The sequence below is a fragment of the Quercus suber genome, unplaced genomic scaffold (genome assembly GCF_002906115.3).
Source record: "Quercus suber isolate HL8 unplaced genomic scaffold, Cork oak 2.0 scaffold_248, whole genome shotgun sequence".
Taxonomy (NCBI): Eukaryota; Viridiplantae; Streptophyta; class Magnoliopsida; order Fagales; family Fagaceae; genus Quercus; species Quercus suber.
Window position 1 is genome coordinate 57,290 of NW_027069704.1, and position 17,414 is coordinate 74,703.

The window sequence follows — 17,414 nt, forward strand, 5'->3', positions numbered from 1 at the left end:
CACATGTTTTATGAACTATCATAGAATTAAATTCTCTACAACCTGATTAAATCTTTTAAGAATTTTTAAAAAGAGGGGATATTAATGCATCGGCTTTTGAGAATGATTGCAAAAGTGTTTTTCTCAAAAGATATCAATTGATTTAGATATTATTTATAATGGATTTTATGCTCATGGCAGGGGAATTCATTTTGTTTTTGGTTTGATTTCTGGCTTCCTTTCAGTCCCCTTCAAGCCTTGTGTACTCATTCTCATAAGCCCATGCATTAGTATCTTTTGAGAAAAACTTGATTTTTTCTTCAGTTGAATGTCTTTTCCATTTGTAGTTTAAGATGTTACTATAAGTTTCAGATTTTTTTAATCATCATATCATTATGATTTAGTCAGTTTAGTCGGAAAATTTTGCGTATACGCTAAGAAACAGTCACTGAATTTCATAATATATGATTGTAGTCATTTTGCATGATAGCATTTACCTAGATTATCAAAAAAAAAAAAGCGTTAAAAAAAACGAAAAATCACTTAATGAAAAATAAAACTCGAAACAGAGGACTATTTAATGGACATTGTAATTATGCTAGAAAAGAACTTTATAGAGAACAATGTTTTACAAATATATATGATATATCTCTAAAATGTATGTTAATATTTTATAATAATCTATTAAAAATCATTATTGAGTAATTATTCCTAAATATTCCTCATATATTCTTCTATTGCAAATGTTGTGACTTTGCATTATCATATCTTTATGAATGAGTAAAATTATCATCCCCTCCACTTGATAAGCTGCTCGAACAATCATTTGAAGCAGCACTCTTATAAGACTGTCAAAATATGACATATTTTAAAACTTATAACTATAATGCCATTGCAATTAAAACAAATCAACTAAGATTAGCCAAAAACAAAATTGTCCGTTTTGTGCCTCCTGCTAGCTAGGCAAATGATATTGCCTACTTTTAACCCAGAATAACATTTGGTTGTAGGACCGGTTTAAATTGGCATCTATAGTTATATGCAAAGGGTTTTTTTTTAGAAGTTAATTATATCCAAAGATGATTGCTCTGAGCTATCTATAATGGAGTTGTTGCCTACAAAATATAAACTTTCGAAAGAATTTTTTTATTTATCAAAAATTTTTTTTTTAAAGAAAATTAAAAAAATAAACCAAATACTTTAAGAATAAATTTCAACGCTTCTATTTTTAGAATTGTGGGGGGTGGACCTAAATCCGCCCGGGACTCAAACTCAGGAGGTGAATTCGAGAAATGGACCTAGCCTAGAGTCCAACAAGATATAAAAGGGACTTCTGATAAGAAGAGGCCATTTGGGCCCACGATCTAGGTAAACCATGGTACTTGCTCTTCCCAAGGCCCATTAGGGCTCGTTACAAAGGTAATTTTAAAAACCCTACTTTCTCAAGGACCCAAGGATTGTCTAAGGAACGACCTTTCTCCAAACCTGAGGTAACCTGTCACTCACTCTTCTTTTGAGGAACACGTCGAAAAAAATGTAAAATCCAATGTAACAGTCACTTCTACATTAATGAACTCCTCCTACCTAATGTTAGTCACATTAAATACTGAATGAGTGACCTAAATAATAGAAATGCTCTTAAAAGTCTTTCTTTATGGTCAAGAAATGGCAAGGCAAAAGGCTGATGGGACAAATATCCCCCAAATCCAGTTAAGAGTAGGACAGCTAAAGGATGATGTAATATGGCTATAAAAGGAGGAAGAGAGCAACAAGAAAAGGGGATCCAGAAAAATGAGAGGATTGGAGCAAGAATAAGAGAGAGAAATAGAGTGGAACTTTTCACTTGTATTCATCACTTAGAATACCTTTTTTGTACCATAGGAACACCTTTTTCTTCATATATAAACGCATGATTCAGTTACTTATTGTCTTTAACTATCTTCTTAGTCTTCCCATTGTGGATTACCCTCTCCCACATTTTAGAAATTAGTTGTGTTGATCAAAAAATTTTGTTAAGTACTCCTATCTTATCTAGTGCTTTTGACCCCTACAAGAACTCTCACTTGTCCTATGAACGAAACCCCAAGTCTTTCATTCATCCCTTTCCAGATGGAGGTTTTACCCTGAACATATGGCTATCTAGTTCTAAGTAGAGATGATAAGTAGTAACACAACTATTTTCATAACTTCATTCACAGTTTTCACGAGATGATATACTATGAATAATGCGACATTTCTTTCACATACTTCTAGTGTTGACACTAATTTATTTACATCAACCATAACATACCACACCAATAATTTTGGGGAAAAAATTTTGGGATAAATTACGTATTTGGTCTCTATCATTTACATTATATTTCAATTTAATCTCTAACCTTTTAATTGTGTCAATTTGATCCCCCAATCTTTCAATGTCGTACTAATTTAGTTTATGTCGTTATCTCTTGAATGAAAATTGTTGTTATGGCAAACGGCTAAAATAAAAAATTAGCTTATTGCTAAATCAACATAAACTAATTCTTTATTTTTGCCATTTGTCACATCAGCAATCTATCCAAAAGATAACGGTAAGGAATAAATTGACACAGCACTGAAATGTTAGGGACCAAATTCAAATATGGTGTAAAAGATAGTAACCAAATATGCAATTTATCCCAAAAAATTGTTTTACTAAATTTTTATCAGTTATTTTCTTTTCTGTTCCTTTTCATCCTATTACTTGAACATGGATGAAATTGACAATAACATGCCTTCTTGTATAGATCAGTTTCTGCATTCTCGTTCTATTGGTATTATTTGTCTTGTTTGTTAAAGTTGATTTTATTAATGTTTATTTCAAGGCAAATTAGTGTTAGAGTAATCCTTTTTGTTTCATGCAATTTCGAGATAAAATCAACTCTAACAATAGTAACCAGCATCTTGAGATCTATTTCAAGTAACCTGAAAACAATAGTAATAGATCATAGTTAATTCAAAATTGGTTTTCAATAAAATGGTAACCAACTGTCTCTCAAAAAACGGTGCACCATTATTTGACAACACAACGTGCCAAAGTGTCTGAGCACACCATATTGCGTCATATTTTCAAGTCAGAAATAGAAGTAGAACAAATAAGTAAGCATCATTCCCCAATCTTTGTTATTGATTTCTTCTTTAGCCTATCATATAAAGCAGAGCTGCAGAGCAAGAGAGCATTTTTTTTTTTTTTAATTCCTGAATGAGCTAGAGAGCATCTGAGGCAGCAGTATAAGCTTGTCTACCTTTAATATATTTCTATATCTATATCTATATATTACTAAAAGCTAAAACGTAGTATTTAATGTTATTATGTTCCCATTGAGCCACGTCAGCAGTCATATCATTTTCATAATATTTTTTTGTATTTTCGCAACAATTTAAAAATAGATTTATCAATTTAAAAATAAATCTCATCTCTATCTTCACCATAAAGGCCACTTCTTATTAAATTAATTTCCACCACTATCTCCACCATAAATCCTATTTATTAATTCCCACCACTATCTCCACCATAATTCCCACCACTATATCTATATATCTATATCAGTTTCTCTCTTCATCTTTGACAAAACCTACAGTTTCAAATTTTTAATCTAATTCTCACTAGCATTTTCCCTTAAAAACCAACAAACACACCGTTTTGGCTTTAGGAAGTTACAAATCTCACCTCTATCTCCATCATAAAACCCACTTCCTATTAAATTAATTCCCACCACTATCTCCACCATAAGGCCCATTTATTAATTCCCACCATTATCTCCACCACTATCTCCACCATAATTCCCACTACTATATTTATATATCTATATCAGTTTCTCTCTTCATCTTTGCCAAAACCTACACTTTCAAACTCTTAATCTAATTCTCACTAGCATTTTCCCTTAAAAACCAACAAACACAATGTTCCGCCTTTAGGAAGTTATAAATTTGTACCTTTCATATTCCTTCTCCCTCAACTTCTTTCTTTATCTCTCTCTACGTTCTTCTCTCTGTCCCTCTATCTAAAACATCAAAGCAACCTTCTCTCATTCTACAACCCTTGCTTCTTCTTACCTCTTGCCTTTCTTTGAATCTAACAATGATGAAGAAGCATGATGGTTGAATCCGAACTATTTAAATTGGAGCTATTGACAATAGTGTTGTTGAAGGTGAGAGTGTCCTTGATGATTGCCTCCTAGGCTGTTCGTTTCTCCAACCCAGAAGACTAAGTCGTCCTGTACAATGATTTAAAGGCTTCCCAATAGGTTTATAACTCCAAAGATCAAAACTTTTTTTTTTTTTCGTTTTTGTTTGGTGGGTTTCGTTAAAATTTACTATATGAATGAAATGTTTTATTTTTGAACGTGGGATTTGAAGAATTTTTACTTACTTTGTAGATAAAGCCCAATTCGTGGAAATGCAAATTAAAACATATGAGAAGAATAGAAAATAGTTTTTTTTTTTTTTTTTAAGAAATGAATGTGTGAATATATATATAGAGACTATGGTGATAATTAGTTGGTTGATAAATCTTTTATTTGCAAATAATTTGGAGGCCATGCTGAGCAAGTTGTTATATTTAAAGTTGTTTTAATATGTGGTTAAATGGTATCCTTTATTTTGAAGCAAACTGGCTGTGTTAGATAGTGATTATTTAGAGTTTTGTTGTTACATTTGAATTATGTATCAATTCATAATTTTTGTGCTGCTATTTAAACCCCTACTTTAAACTTGGATAAATTTCGTAGTGTTACATGTGCACAAATAGTTTGATAAAATTCTTAAGTGATGTTTCATAGGCCTTTTTTAAAAATGGCATTTTTCATACAATATAACAAAAGTTGTCAACAATTTTTTTATTTTTTTATTTGGATTATGTTTCTCCAACTTAAAATGAATTACTGGCTTCTATGGATGGCACCTATTCTTTAAACTTGATTTTAGGTTTCTTTTGATTCTATTCTTTTAGAAAACATATACATTCTCCAATTGTAAGTTTTGGTTTAGTTGATAGATCTTGAATTGGCAAGCAAGCAAAAGCTACTTTTAATAGTTTTAAAGTTGGTAATTAAAGTCATTCATTAACCTAGCAGATATTCAGGATTGTGTTTGGTTCTAAAGGGTTCGTTTCTCTCTCTACTATTCGATGAAATTTGTTTTGTTTTTTTTTTTTTTTTTTTTAATTTTATTTTATTTTATTTATCTTGGGTCTCATACTATTCGATGAAATTTTTTTTTTTTTTTTTTTTTTTTTTTTTAATTTTATTTTATTTTATTTATCTTGGGTCTCATACTGTTTTTCTCATTGTTTAATCAAAATGCAGAAATTCAGTTTAATTCAAGGTCATCAAAGCTGTTGGCCAATATCCTGTACTTATGGGCCTATCTGTTGGGAACTTAATTGCTTGATGAGATGAAATGATAAGTGTTTTTTCTTGAATTGTCTTTTTGGGTTACTTTGAATCAGTCTATTCTATATGTGTTCTTTTGGTGTTGCATAACATATGCTTGATGTGATCTCTTTTAAATTTGATGTGAAATCTTTCCATTCAAAGTTTTTCCCCCCTCATGTTGTGATAAATCTAAGTAGCTATATTATGGTTGTAAAAAATTAATTTTTCTATGCAAATGATTAATTTGGTTATAATAGAACTTTCCCAAATATATTTATTTAAATAAAAAATTAATTTGATTGTAGACAACTTAACTACTTTTATGACTCCATGAATTGACTAATATGTCATTCACTATGATATACAACAAATTTTGTGCATATTGTTTATAGGTTTAATTTTCTTTCTTGCTTGCTTTGCACTTCCTACGAATGGTTTTAAAAAAAAATTCATTGCATACGGCAAGTATGTCATTTGTGTGTATTATTATATATGTTTATGTGTTTTGTTGGTTTTTTTTTTTTGGTGAATAGAAAATTATATTAAAGCAAAAATTTAGGTACCAAACAGTCTAGGGTAACTAACACCCCATAGGTCCATCCCATATTTTGTAGGTTTTTCTTTCAATTATAGCTAAAGCAACTAAAACTTAAGTAAGAATATCATATTCAAAATCAATTATATTCTAATATAAACCTTTTTAAAAATAATCATATAAATTACCAAAACTTTTATGTCTTAAGAGTGTTGTCTAAAAGAACCCGAATTTAAATCCTCCATCCCAGCTTATTTTGAGAAAAAAAGAAAGAAAGAAATATGTTCCCTTTATATATTAATAACTATTACACTTAACCTATAAAAAATGAATACTTAAAAACGACTACATGTACCTCATTAAACACATGACATTAAATTAACATTTTGACATAAAAGAAGACACTAATATTTTTAGTTAAATAGAAAAAAGTACTTTAAACAATTAAATAATTGATACAAATTTTTGTTGAAGTGGAAGATTAAATGAGGAGTACTGTTCTATTTTCGTTTCAAGGAATGCACCACACGGCAATAGACTATTGTAGCTTGGAATAAAATATGTTGGGCAAAAATTGTAGTTAGGAAGTTGAAATTATATATACTAGACAAGTGAATTTTTGTTAATTCAATTGGTAAAGTCTTTGATGGTTGAATAAGAAATCTAAAGTTCAATCTCAACCTACATTAAAAACTTATTAGTGTCTTGGTCTGATGATAAAGAGCTATCATTAGAAACAAACGCCATAGGTTAATCAGCCAAAACATTAATTTACATACTTGGCATTTACAAATTGGCAATCCATTTATGATGCATAATACCATTATTTTGTGTGTGTGTGAGGTTTGGGTTTTGAAAGATATATATATGCACACCACTAAGTGTGGCTGCCTAAAATGTTTATCAAAATTATAAATTCTAAGAAAAATATAATATTTATTGTTAATATAATAAATAATAAAAATTATATAATTCATTGAAATATTTGCTTAGGTGGAAGGTAAAATGAATATATGTATGTGTGTGTGTGTGTGTGTTTGCCACCCAATAACTTATTATTGAATTCATAATTTAAAAAACCAATCGTTGGATTACATATTTTATGTGTTTTCAACATGCTTGCCAATTTCCATGCCAAACTGATATAATTTACCATTCGATCTATAAACTCATCTTTTATGCATTATATCTCCCATTCGTAAAAGATTGACAGTATAATACTAATTATAAGATGAGGTTAATAATTCTCAAAAAATGCTCCGCATGGTAAAATTAACCTCATACTCTCACAAAGGAGGTTCCTACTTCTATATATATATATATATATAGTGATTTGTCTATATTTACATAGCCAAATTACCTTTGGATACCTAACAACTCACTACTAGTCAAAATATATTTGATATATTTATCTAAATATATAGTATTCTATCTGGATGGGGGGAAAATTGGCAAGTATTTTGAAAGGAACCTAGAGTACTAACCGCAGCTTTGATGTAGGAGTATAACTAGAACTATCTCAGTATTTTATTTTTTATTTTTATTGGATAATTTTAGATTTTAATATTTTTATTTATTTAGTTTGAATTATGATAGGTGGGTTCTAGTTAGCTTAACTGGTATAGTCTCTGATAGTTAAAAACCAATTGGTATCTTGATCTGATGTTAAAAAGTTATAATCAGGAGTAGACGTCATAGGTTAAAATAATCTCAAAAAAAAGAAAAAAAAAAGAAAAAAAGGTTTGACGTATGAGAGGGATTGAATTGCATATCCTTAGATAATGACTAGTTTAGTATTTGGATTAGTTTAGATTAGTATTTGAACATCCTAAAACGAATCCTAATCAAACTCAAATGCTAATCTAAACTAATCCAAATACTAAACTAATCATTATCTAAGGATATGCAATTCATTCCCTATTATAACTCAAACTAAATAAATAAAAATATTAAAATATAAAATTATACAATGAAAATCAAAAATAAAATATTGAGATAGTTTCTAGTTATGCTTCTTCGTCAAGCTTGCTATTTTATGGGCATTCTAGCATCAAGCTAAAGACTAAAGAGTTATATACGGTATGCCTTGCTCTTCTAAGGCTTGCTCCATTAGATTAAGGGGATCTTCTTGCATTTGTCATAAGTTGTAGGACTAAGAAACAAAAAAAGGTAAGGGGTCAAGCATTGACATAGAAAATTGGTTGCAGGGTAAAATACATCAAAACATCAATATTGTAGAGGGTTACATATAATTGGATGGTGTAAAACATAGGTTTTACACCCCATCCTTATAGAATTTAATCTCTACATATAATAGTACTACTAAACTGATGGCAGGGAACACTTACAGAGCGATATACATTCTTCAAGAATAAGATACTGTTCAATATTTGCCTTGTCTACCTCATTTAACTTTGGAAACCTGTTCGTTGCTATCGGGAGTGATTGCATAGTGTGTCTAGATTAGTCATATGAATGATAGCCGATGATTATCTCAAGATATCAATTATCATTTGAAAAAGACTGTCATCTATGATTTGAGCATTATCTGTGGTTTGATTTCATTTGAGTTTGGAAATAAGGAAAGAGAAGATGAGACAAAAGGAATGATACAAACGAAGATATAAGAAAAAGAACAAGGAATTGCCTTAAATTGACAAAAAGAAATGGTTGGCAAGAGAAAAATTGAGAAACCTAAAGATTGACCAACTTACAAGCTACAGAGAACCAGTTTCATGAATTACTCATAATCACAATTAAGAAAAACAAAAACGAAAAAGGGGAGCACAAAGGTTAAGTAATCATCATAAACTTGGAAGAACCAAAAAATTGAGCCAAAACCTTAATAATTATGTTATAGTAAATTTACAGTGTCAAATTCAAAGCCTATGTGAGAATCAAAGAATCAGCCGTAGATATTTACACTTGTATTTCCTATATCATGTCCCTATAAAAATTATAGGAATTGAAAAAATGTATTGAATGCCAATAGTCTTCGACTTTCAATTTCTCTCTACCCTTCTTGTTTCTGTCCAGCACTCTACATCCATCTGTTCACCAGTTTTTCTTCAAGATTTTTAACTTTTTTATCTATGTACACCTTTTAAAAGTACAGCTAAACTTTAGCCAACTTTTAGCAAAACGCTACATCCAAATGCTCTAGTGTTATATTTAAATAACTTTTGTCAACTTCCGTGGTACAGTGCCTCCCCATGAAAAACCCAGTTCAAAAAGCTCATGCCATATTCACCAAGAAATTTTCCCTAAAACAGTAGAAAAAGAAGTAAGCATTTTTTTTTTTCGAAGTAAGCATTTTTTTTTCCTAATTACAGCAACCAGAAAAAAGCAAAGCAATATGATAACTTTGTTGCCATTTCACTTGCATTGAAAGAAGACAAATGATGATGACAATTTTGTCCATGTAATAAGTTCAGGGCCATGTTTCAGAGAGGCTTGAAAAACTAAACACAGGACTTCGATGTCTATTGGGGAGAGAGACAAATTGTTATGGCCCGACTGACTTGTTGCATTGCTAGATGCAGAAATTGCAACCATCCTATGCTACTAGTCATGAACAACAAGAATAAAGTGGTGTGCTTAAATATGCTTGAATATTTGTTGAAAGCTTCATCATAGCAGTCTTAAGTTTTATCCAATAAGGTCAAAGGTAGAAATTCCTAGAAGAGATTTTCTCATATAGTCTTTACAGGTCAGTGGAATGGTGTCACTAAGTCATCTATTGTATTTTCTGTGGATTAGCATAACATAATTTTTGGATTTCTGTCGGACTAGATACATCATTATTAAGTAGAAAATGACTATTTAGCCTTAATTTTTTAACTATGTAGCTAAACAGCTCACAGCTCCCTTTTCAAACTATGTAGCAGAATATCCTTGTTTTTGAATTCAATTTTTTTGATACCAAGTTCTTCCTAAAACTTGATATTAGCAATATCGAGTTTTATGCATATTTTTAAGTGGAACTTGATGTTCCTAATGTTGAGTTCTATGTAAAATTTTCAAAACATTTTAAATGGCAAAATACGCATAGAACTTCTAGGCAGAACTTGACATCAGCAATATTGAGTTCCAAAACAAAGTTATTTTGCTACATAATTTGAAAAGGGGGTTGTTTAAAGGGGGTTGTTTAGCTACATAGTTTAAGGCTAAATAGTTTTTTTTTTTTTTTTTTCATTATAAAACATAGTCAACTAGACAAAGAAAAAGTGAATTGTTTTTTGAAAAATTGAGGTTTGAAAATGCATAACTAGTTTGTTTATGTAGCGAGTATATGTAATCCATTTATGAAGATCTATCTGAAGTAAGAATAATTCAATAGGAACATCACAAACCAAAAAACTTAAATCTTTTAGCTAAGTTAAACAACTTAGCTGTTGATGATTTATGCATGCCTGGTGTTTCCCAAATATCTCTAACTTTATTTAACAGAAGAGAAGAAATCAAAGGTTTGAATGATATTGATGATTTGAAGTTTTGTTATCCAGGTCAAACTTTCTATATCTGGCAGGGAATTTACATTAACCCTTATTGCTAGACGTTCTCGTCTTTATGCTGGAACCAGGTATGAAGAATTGGAGATGGCACATTCTTTTGTTGTACATTTGATATGCCTAAGTTTCCATGACTTTATTTTTCTTTCTTCTGACGCAGATATTTGAAACGTGGTGTAAACAAGAGGGGTAGAGTAGCTAATGATGTCGAGACAGAACAGATTGTGTCTGAAGAAGGTCGCACAATGCGAATAAGTTCTATTGTGCAATATCGAGGTTCAGTCCCCCTGATTTGGTCCCAGAATATTTCAGGATTTCGTAAATTCAAACCTGAATTTTCTTGTATGAATCAAGCGCATCCAATTTTTTACATTCTCATTTCTCATTGATAACTTTTCATTTATTCAACTGACTTTTCTTTTGATTTACAGTAGCATCAGAACAACATAACTATGAAGCCACAAGACTTCATTTTGAGAATCTTGCCAAAAGATATGGAAAGCCAATAATTATATTGAGTTTACTAAAGGTATGCCTTTCTATATTAAATGAGGAGAGAGATGGGACTATTATTCTTTGGAATGACAAAACAGTATAGTTGTAGCTAGTTCAAATTTGATAATGGTTCAAAAAATTGAAAAAATAACTCAAGTAATGAAGTAAACAAAGAAAATGTAAAGAGCATTCTGTTCACTACATATATATATATATATATATATATGAGCAAAGTTTTAAATGAGCATTTTCAAAAATTGGTCAAGTTTGTCTAAATGATTAAAAATTTTACTCTTCAAATTGAGCTAAATTTGGCAGTGCTTAGACTTGTGGAAGAAAAAAAAAAACCGTAAGAGGTGGAAAAATGAGTCTTGCAAAGTAGAATCTTGGCACGATTTTAAAATGTCAGAATAGAAAGATACTATCTTTGTATCCATAAAAAAAGAAATAAAAAGGTGCTATCTTTGTTTTGTGCTCATTGCTATAACCTCTTGCTTAGCTAAAATAATAATGTTTGTCATCACCTCTTTTTTGTCTTTCATTCTTTACCATCAACTGTGAGCTGTAAATATTAGTCTACCATTTCCCAAAATATTTATAAGTAAAATTTTAAAAGATTCCTTTAGATGCCATTAAGCAACAGTGATGATAATGTGTGCAGATTTTGATTTGACTTTCATAGCTCACTTCATTTAAGATTTGTACCCTGTCGTGGGCATAACCATCTAAAATTGGAACTTTATGTAGACTTCATAGTCTACATACTAGCAAAAGTAATTGTGGATCTACTCCCTTCTCCTTGCCTAGGAGGAGCTGATTTATGATTAATATGTGCTCTTCTAGTAATTCTATTTTCATTTTCTTCCCATTTGATCACAATTATTGTTTATTAATAGACACGTGGAAAGAAGCGTGCAGAAAAAAATCTAAGTGCAGCATATGCAAAAGCTATTACATCCATCATTGAGAATTTACCAGAGAAGAATCACATAAGGTTTTGTCGTTGGGATTTAAATACACACATGTACCACAGAAGGTACTTTGTCTTTCACTTGTATATATAATAGCTATAGATTTCTTATTATTTAAAGTATGATTGACATTAATATGAAGCATGATTGACATTAATAGAGAATGAATCTTTTGCTGCAGGGCTATACAGGAACTGAAACAGCTAGGAGAATTTTTTGCTAATACATTGGACTTAACTGGCATGTTCTATTGTCATGTACCACAGAAATTGTGTTTGGAGGGATTTTTAAACTTATCCTACTTTGAGTAAGCCTGATACATATTGGATGCTATTTGCTTGAATTAGTATCTCATGTCATTTAGTTTCTTGTATATGGTATGAATATGAATTTTCAGAGTTGTATCATTAACATTCCCGTTTGTCTATCCACTTGACATGTTTTTCCAGACCAATTTAGTTGTAACTTGCAACTAGTTAAATCCTGATAACATTACCATGGAATGGAAATTGAATATTCCAGTCTGGCCTATTTTTCGTATGGGTGTCTATATATATATATATATATATTAAACGGTTATTCTCATGCTCTCATTTCCTGATTTGGAGTTTCTTCACCAAGCCATTGCTTTATAATTTGCAAGTGGTGATTGCCAACACATAATTTACTGTATGTACATTTCTTTATACGTATGTATGTATGCTTGCAAGTAAATGATGTTGGATCAGCCTATAAAAAGCTACTTAGACTCTCCGGAGCCTTCATGGAATGATTTTCTATTTCTTAGGCTTTAAGATACTTGCTATTAGTTCAAATTTTTGACAGTTTTGATGGTTTAGTTCAAATTTTGACAGTTTCCTTTTGCTGCAGTGAGAATAATGGTCAATTCTCTAGAGAGAATCTCAATGAAAATGAGGATGCTGATAACCTAGAAACAAAAGTTGGTGATGGTGTTGGTAGTGGAGATGTAAATAGAAAATATGGTGTCAAATCCACAATGTCTCAGAAAGGGGTCCTAAGGACTAATTGCTTAGACTGCTTAGATCGCACAAACATTGCCCAATATGTGTATGGGCTAGTTGCCCTTGGACGTCAACTGCATGCTTTGGGATTTATAGAATCCCCAAATGTTGATTTGAAAAATCCTTTGGCTGAGGATTTAATGAAAGTTTATGAGGATATGGGTGACACACTTGCACTACAATATGGTGGTTCCCCAGCACACAATAAGGTAATCCTTCTAAATTTGGTGAATGATGTATTTACAATATCTAAAATTTATTAGATGTGAATGGAAATGAAAATTCCTATGTGTTTGCTATTTAAAATGATTATTACCTAGGATTGATTTCCAGGAAGGAATTTTAAGGTCTTTTGAGATCTTAAATTAACCATGAACGGTCCGAAGCTCTAAGCAATCAATTTTTTCATCACCTTACTTAGCAGGTTCAATACCCATAGCCAGGGCAAAACTGGATTAAATTCTAAATATATTGTAATTAGAAATTAAATAGAATCCTAATGCACCTTTTTCTCATTATAACCCCTTGCTGGCCAGCTGGCCCCAACTAGATACATTTGCTGTGACATAATGCCAGTTAATTCTTATCTTCTTTTTTTTTCTAGCTTAGACGCATGTTTCATATTCTTGGTTAAATTTCAACTCTCCCAGCTGTTCACAATTTTGCATTGGTGATGCTAAATAGATATTTGCTGAGATCAGAGGTCAATGGAAACCAGCAGCCGGTTGCCAAGATCTTATTAAAACTGTACAAAGATTTTACAGCAATGCCTTCTCAGATTTTGAGAGACAAGATGCAATTAATGTGTGAGTCAGTTACTTAATAATAGTTAATTCACTATGGAAAATTAGCCTGCAAAATTTATCATTCAAATACTAAGTGCATCAACCAAGAGAGTTGGAGAAAATCTAATCAATTATATGACTTGAAATTTGTGTAGGTTCTTGGGCTATTTTCGTCCACAACTGGGTAAGCTATCTCTGTGGGAATTGGATTCAGGCCAGCGTTTCAATGTTGGGAGGTAATTTTTTGATGAGCATGTTGCACACAGATTGTTGTGCTGCCTACATTTTATCATTTTCAATTGAATGCAACTTCTGTAAAGAATCAGTTAGGTAATAACTATGTATTTGCCAAGTATTCTTTTAACTCACAATAATCTGTAGGTAATTGTATTTTCTTCCATAGTTTTGAGGTTAGACTTTGGTTATGAGACAGTTTTAAGAATTAGTTTCCAACACAGGAAGAACTAAGAAGATTAAAATGTTTTAGGAACACTTGGGAAATGTTTGCATTGCTGTTTTTCTTTGAACACTTTGGAAAGCAAGTTTAATATGGCATTTACCTTATAGTTATCCTTTAGCCTTTTGTATAGTTATTGAATGTTTCTGAGAAGTACCTTTTGGTCCATTAGTTATCATCAAGGCTTTCCATTATTGTTCAGTGCTCCATATGGATGGTGTTGAAGTTTCTTGTCAAATTTCAGTTTGAATTTCTAGTTTTTGTATTAAGTTCTAGTGTTCCTAACTTCTTCCTATTTTACTGATGCGGGAAGCGTAAAGAACTTTCTTTTTAGTCCCGTTTGATTTTTGATATCAATTATACTGTTTTTGGTCAATTGGATTTTATTTTAGGTCTTAGTAGCTTAATTAGATTATTAGTATTTTATTTAATTTTCTAGAGTAAAGGATATATTTGTAATTTAATGATTGAGATTTTCCAAGGCATTTAGAATTAGGATTTCCTAAGTCAACTAGAATTTGGGCTTAGTAGTCTATATAAGCATAGTATTGAACTCCTATGGAGACATTTTACAGTTTTATTGATGAATACATTTCCTGTGGAACTTATCCAATGATCACTCCGACTAACCCTAGGTGTTAACTCCTATATGTTCTCTCTCTCTCTCTCTTGTTTGGTGTTGACTCCTAGCAACCTTAGGAGCTAACTCCTAGGTTATCTATCCTTTATTTTTCTGTTTTTCAATTTCATTGTTGCATCATTTTAGTTTTGTCTTGCGTTACACTACTCTCATCATCTGGTTCCATTTGCCTCTTCTATATTTCTCTTTCAGCTACATCAAAATTTCCTAAAAGATTAGGTCATCTCAACAAACCAAATATCATCAAAAGAAAATAATAAATTTTAAAGTAGCTACAATAAAGTATAGACATGCATAAATGCATGCAAAGATACACAAAACTTTAAACACATAATTTTCTTTCCATGAAGCCCAAGTTTTCAACTCTCTTGCTTTTGAACAGCTAATAAGATTTTTCAATCTTCTCTATGAATATAAAAAATAAGTCACCTCACATCTCTGATATCCACTTGAGAAATATTTAGTCAAAGGTGCTATTAACAAAGTTTATGTGAATGTGAGGAGGGGAAATTAATTGATTATACAATTTCAAGATCCTTTTAATTTGTTAATAGTCTTTTTTTTTTCAAGAACTTGTTAGGTTTTAATCTTGGCTAATTCCTATGAAAAGATTAAGAGTAAAAACGCATTGAAATTAGTTGTACTTGTGTTAGATTAGAACTCGGTAAGAGTTAATTGAAGAAAATTGAAATCAGAGAATTTCGCTCAAGCAAAATTCAAATTCGCTTGAGCAAAACATTAATTCAGATAGAAACTTTGTGAGTACTTCACTTGATGTGCACTTGAGTGAAATTGTCATGATTTAAAATCCAAGTTTGACTAGAAGATGTATTCTTGCTCAGTGTTTACCCTACTTCATGCATCTATATTGATATCAACACATCTGATATAGCCAAATGTTTGGGAGTTCCTCTATTCAATCCTTTTAAATCACTTGATGCACGAATTTTTGAAAGGAGAATGACTGCCATACCAGAGCAATATAGAGAAAACTTGATCCTTTCTTTCCCTTGAGCCAAACTGAAAATAAATTAGATTTTACCCACTCATTTTGTGATCTAAAGAGTGTGAGATTAGCTTGAAACCATAGAGATTTTATATAGCGAGTTCATTGCAGCAAATCTTTGAGGAGTTCATTGTAGTCGTAGAGGTTTTATTTCAATAAAAGGATTCCAAAGGTTTTAGGTCTAGTGTGGTAAGAAGGCAAGCGAGGGGTTTGCAAAGGCTACATTGAATAGGATTGGATCAAAGACTAATGTAACTAATTTTTTTATGGGTAAGTCTGTTATCATATCTATTTCCACAACTTTGCCACAATATGTTCATGTGTTGACTTGCGATTGGTGGAATTGTGGAGTCACTATTTTTTCCCACCACTTACAAGTTGCCACATAGGTAAATTGTGGCCAAAGTTGTGAAAATTGTTGTAGCAGTAGACTTACTATTTTTTATAGTGGATTTTTTTGATGGAATTGGACCCCTGTATTGGTTTTTCCCAGTGAAGAGTTTCTTCTCTAGGTTTCCTAGTGTACTTTTACCACTTTATCGTTATTGCTTTAGATTTGATATTTGATTTTTATGATTGACATATTTGCTTGTGTATGACATCTATGATAATCTTGAGTATTAAACAACAATTCCATTGCTTAGGTTAGTAGAAGATATAGAATTTCAGAACTTGTAGTGAAACTTTTTATATTTGCAGGTCATCTACTAAAAGGTCACTTTCGGCTAATGATATTCACTCTAGGGGTGACTCAACTATGACGAGCACAGATTTAATATATAATCAGCCTTTGTCTAAAGAACTGCAAGGAGGCAGCATGAGTCTTCCAGATATCCCAACTCAGCCTTTGTCTGATGAAGCACAAGGAGATGACACAAGTATTTTAGAGTGCACGACAGAGGTCTCAACTAGCATCAGGTTAAACCTTTTTTTTTGGTGGACTGATCTTTAGCTTGATAGTTAAAAGTGAATATAATATAATAGATGTTGGTTTTCTTTGACATATCAGAAGTGATGACAATCATAACGATGAACATGGGATGTATCTAACCACTCAAGTTTATTTGATATGGACTGGCATTCTTCATCTGGAAATTCTTTTATTGAAGCAAATGACAGGTTATTATCAATTTATCTATTACACCCTTTAGTATGAATGTGAAAAGCAAATTGCTCGCACAATAGCGTTAAGTCTTTTTTTTTTTTTTTTTTTAATTTTCTTTTTTTTAATAAATTTATTTTATTGTCTTCTAAGTGGGACTCTCTTTAACATTTGCATTTAACTACAATGTCTTCTGACTGACCACTGTTTTTTGTGACTACATACAGGTGCCCTGAGTGTAAGGATACGATGGATCAAATGAAGGTATGCATATTACTATCTCATTGCTGACTATGTTTTATAATGAAAAAAAAAANAATAATAAAAAATAAAAAAATATAATTTGAAAGATATATTCTTCATTTTAATTGCTTTGATAATAATTGAGAAAAAAAGCCATCAATATATTTTCTAAACTAAAATTAACTTAAACATTTAGATTTCTTAACTTCTTATAGTGAAATGTAATATATATATATATATACACACACACATTTATTTTCTTATATTAATATATC

At 31.0% G+C, this 17,414-nt stretch overlaps 1 protein-coding gene across 1 annotated transcript; it reads left to right on the forward strand.

The window, feature by feature from the left end:
• Positions 1-10,333: 10,333 nt before the first annotated feature.
• On the forward strand, positions 10,334-17,186 carry LOC136061175 (phosphoinositide phosphatase SAC2-like). The gene is made up of 11 exons (XM_065780834.1): positions 10,334-10,489; positions 10,579-10,760; positions 10,850-10,947; positions 11,810-11,949; positions 12,066-12,191; positions 12,755-13,115; positions 13,591-13,712; positions 13,847-13,927; positions 16,494-16,712; positions 16,804-16,913; positions 17,124-17,186. The coding sequence occupies exons 2-11, from the start codon at positions 10,664-10,666 to the stop codon at positions 17,156-17,158; spliced, it is 1,389 nt and encodes a 462-aa protein (XP_065636906.1). The 5' UTR covers positions 10,334-10,489; positions 10,579-10,663; the 3' UTR covers positions 17,159-17,186.
• The last annotated feature ends 228 nt before the right edge of the window (positions 17,187-17,414 follow it).

Coding starts and splice junctions, on each gene's coding strand:
- LOC136061175 (XM_065780834.1), top strand. CDS start 10,664: ATGCGAATAAGTTCTATTGTGCAATATCGAGGTTCAGTCCCCCTGATT. Junction 10,948..11,809: donor TTATATTGAGTTTACTAAAG/GTATGCCTTTCT, acceptor GTTTATTAATAG/ACACGTGGAAAGAAGCGTGC. Junction 11,950..12,065: donor ACACACATGTACCACAGAAG/GTACTTTGTCTT, acceptor CTTTTGCTGCAG/GGCTATACAGGAACTGAAAC.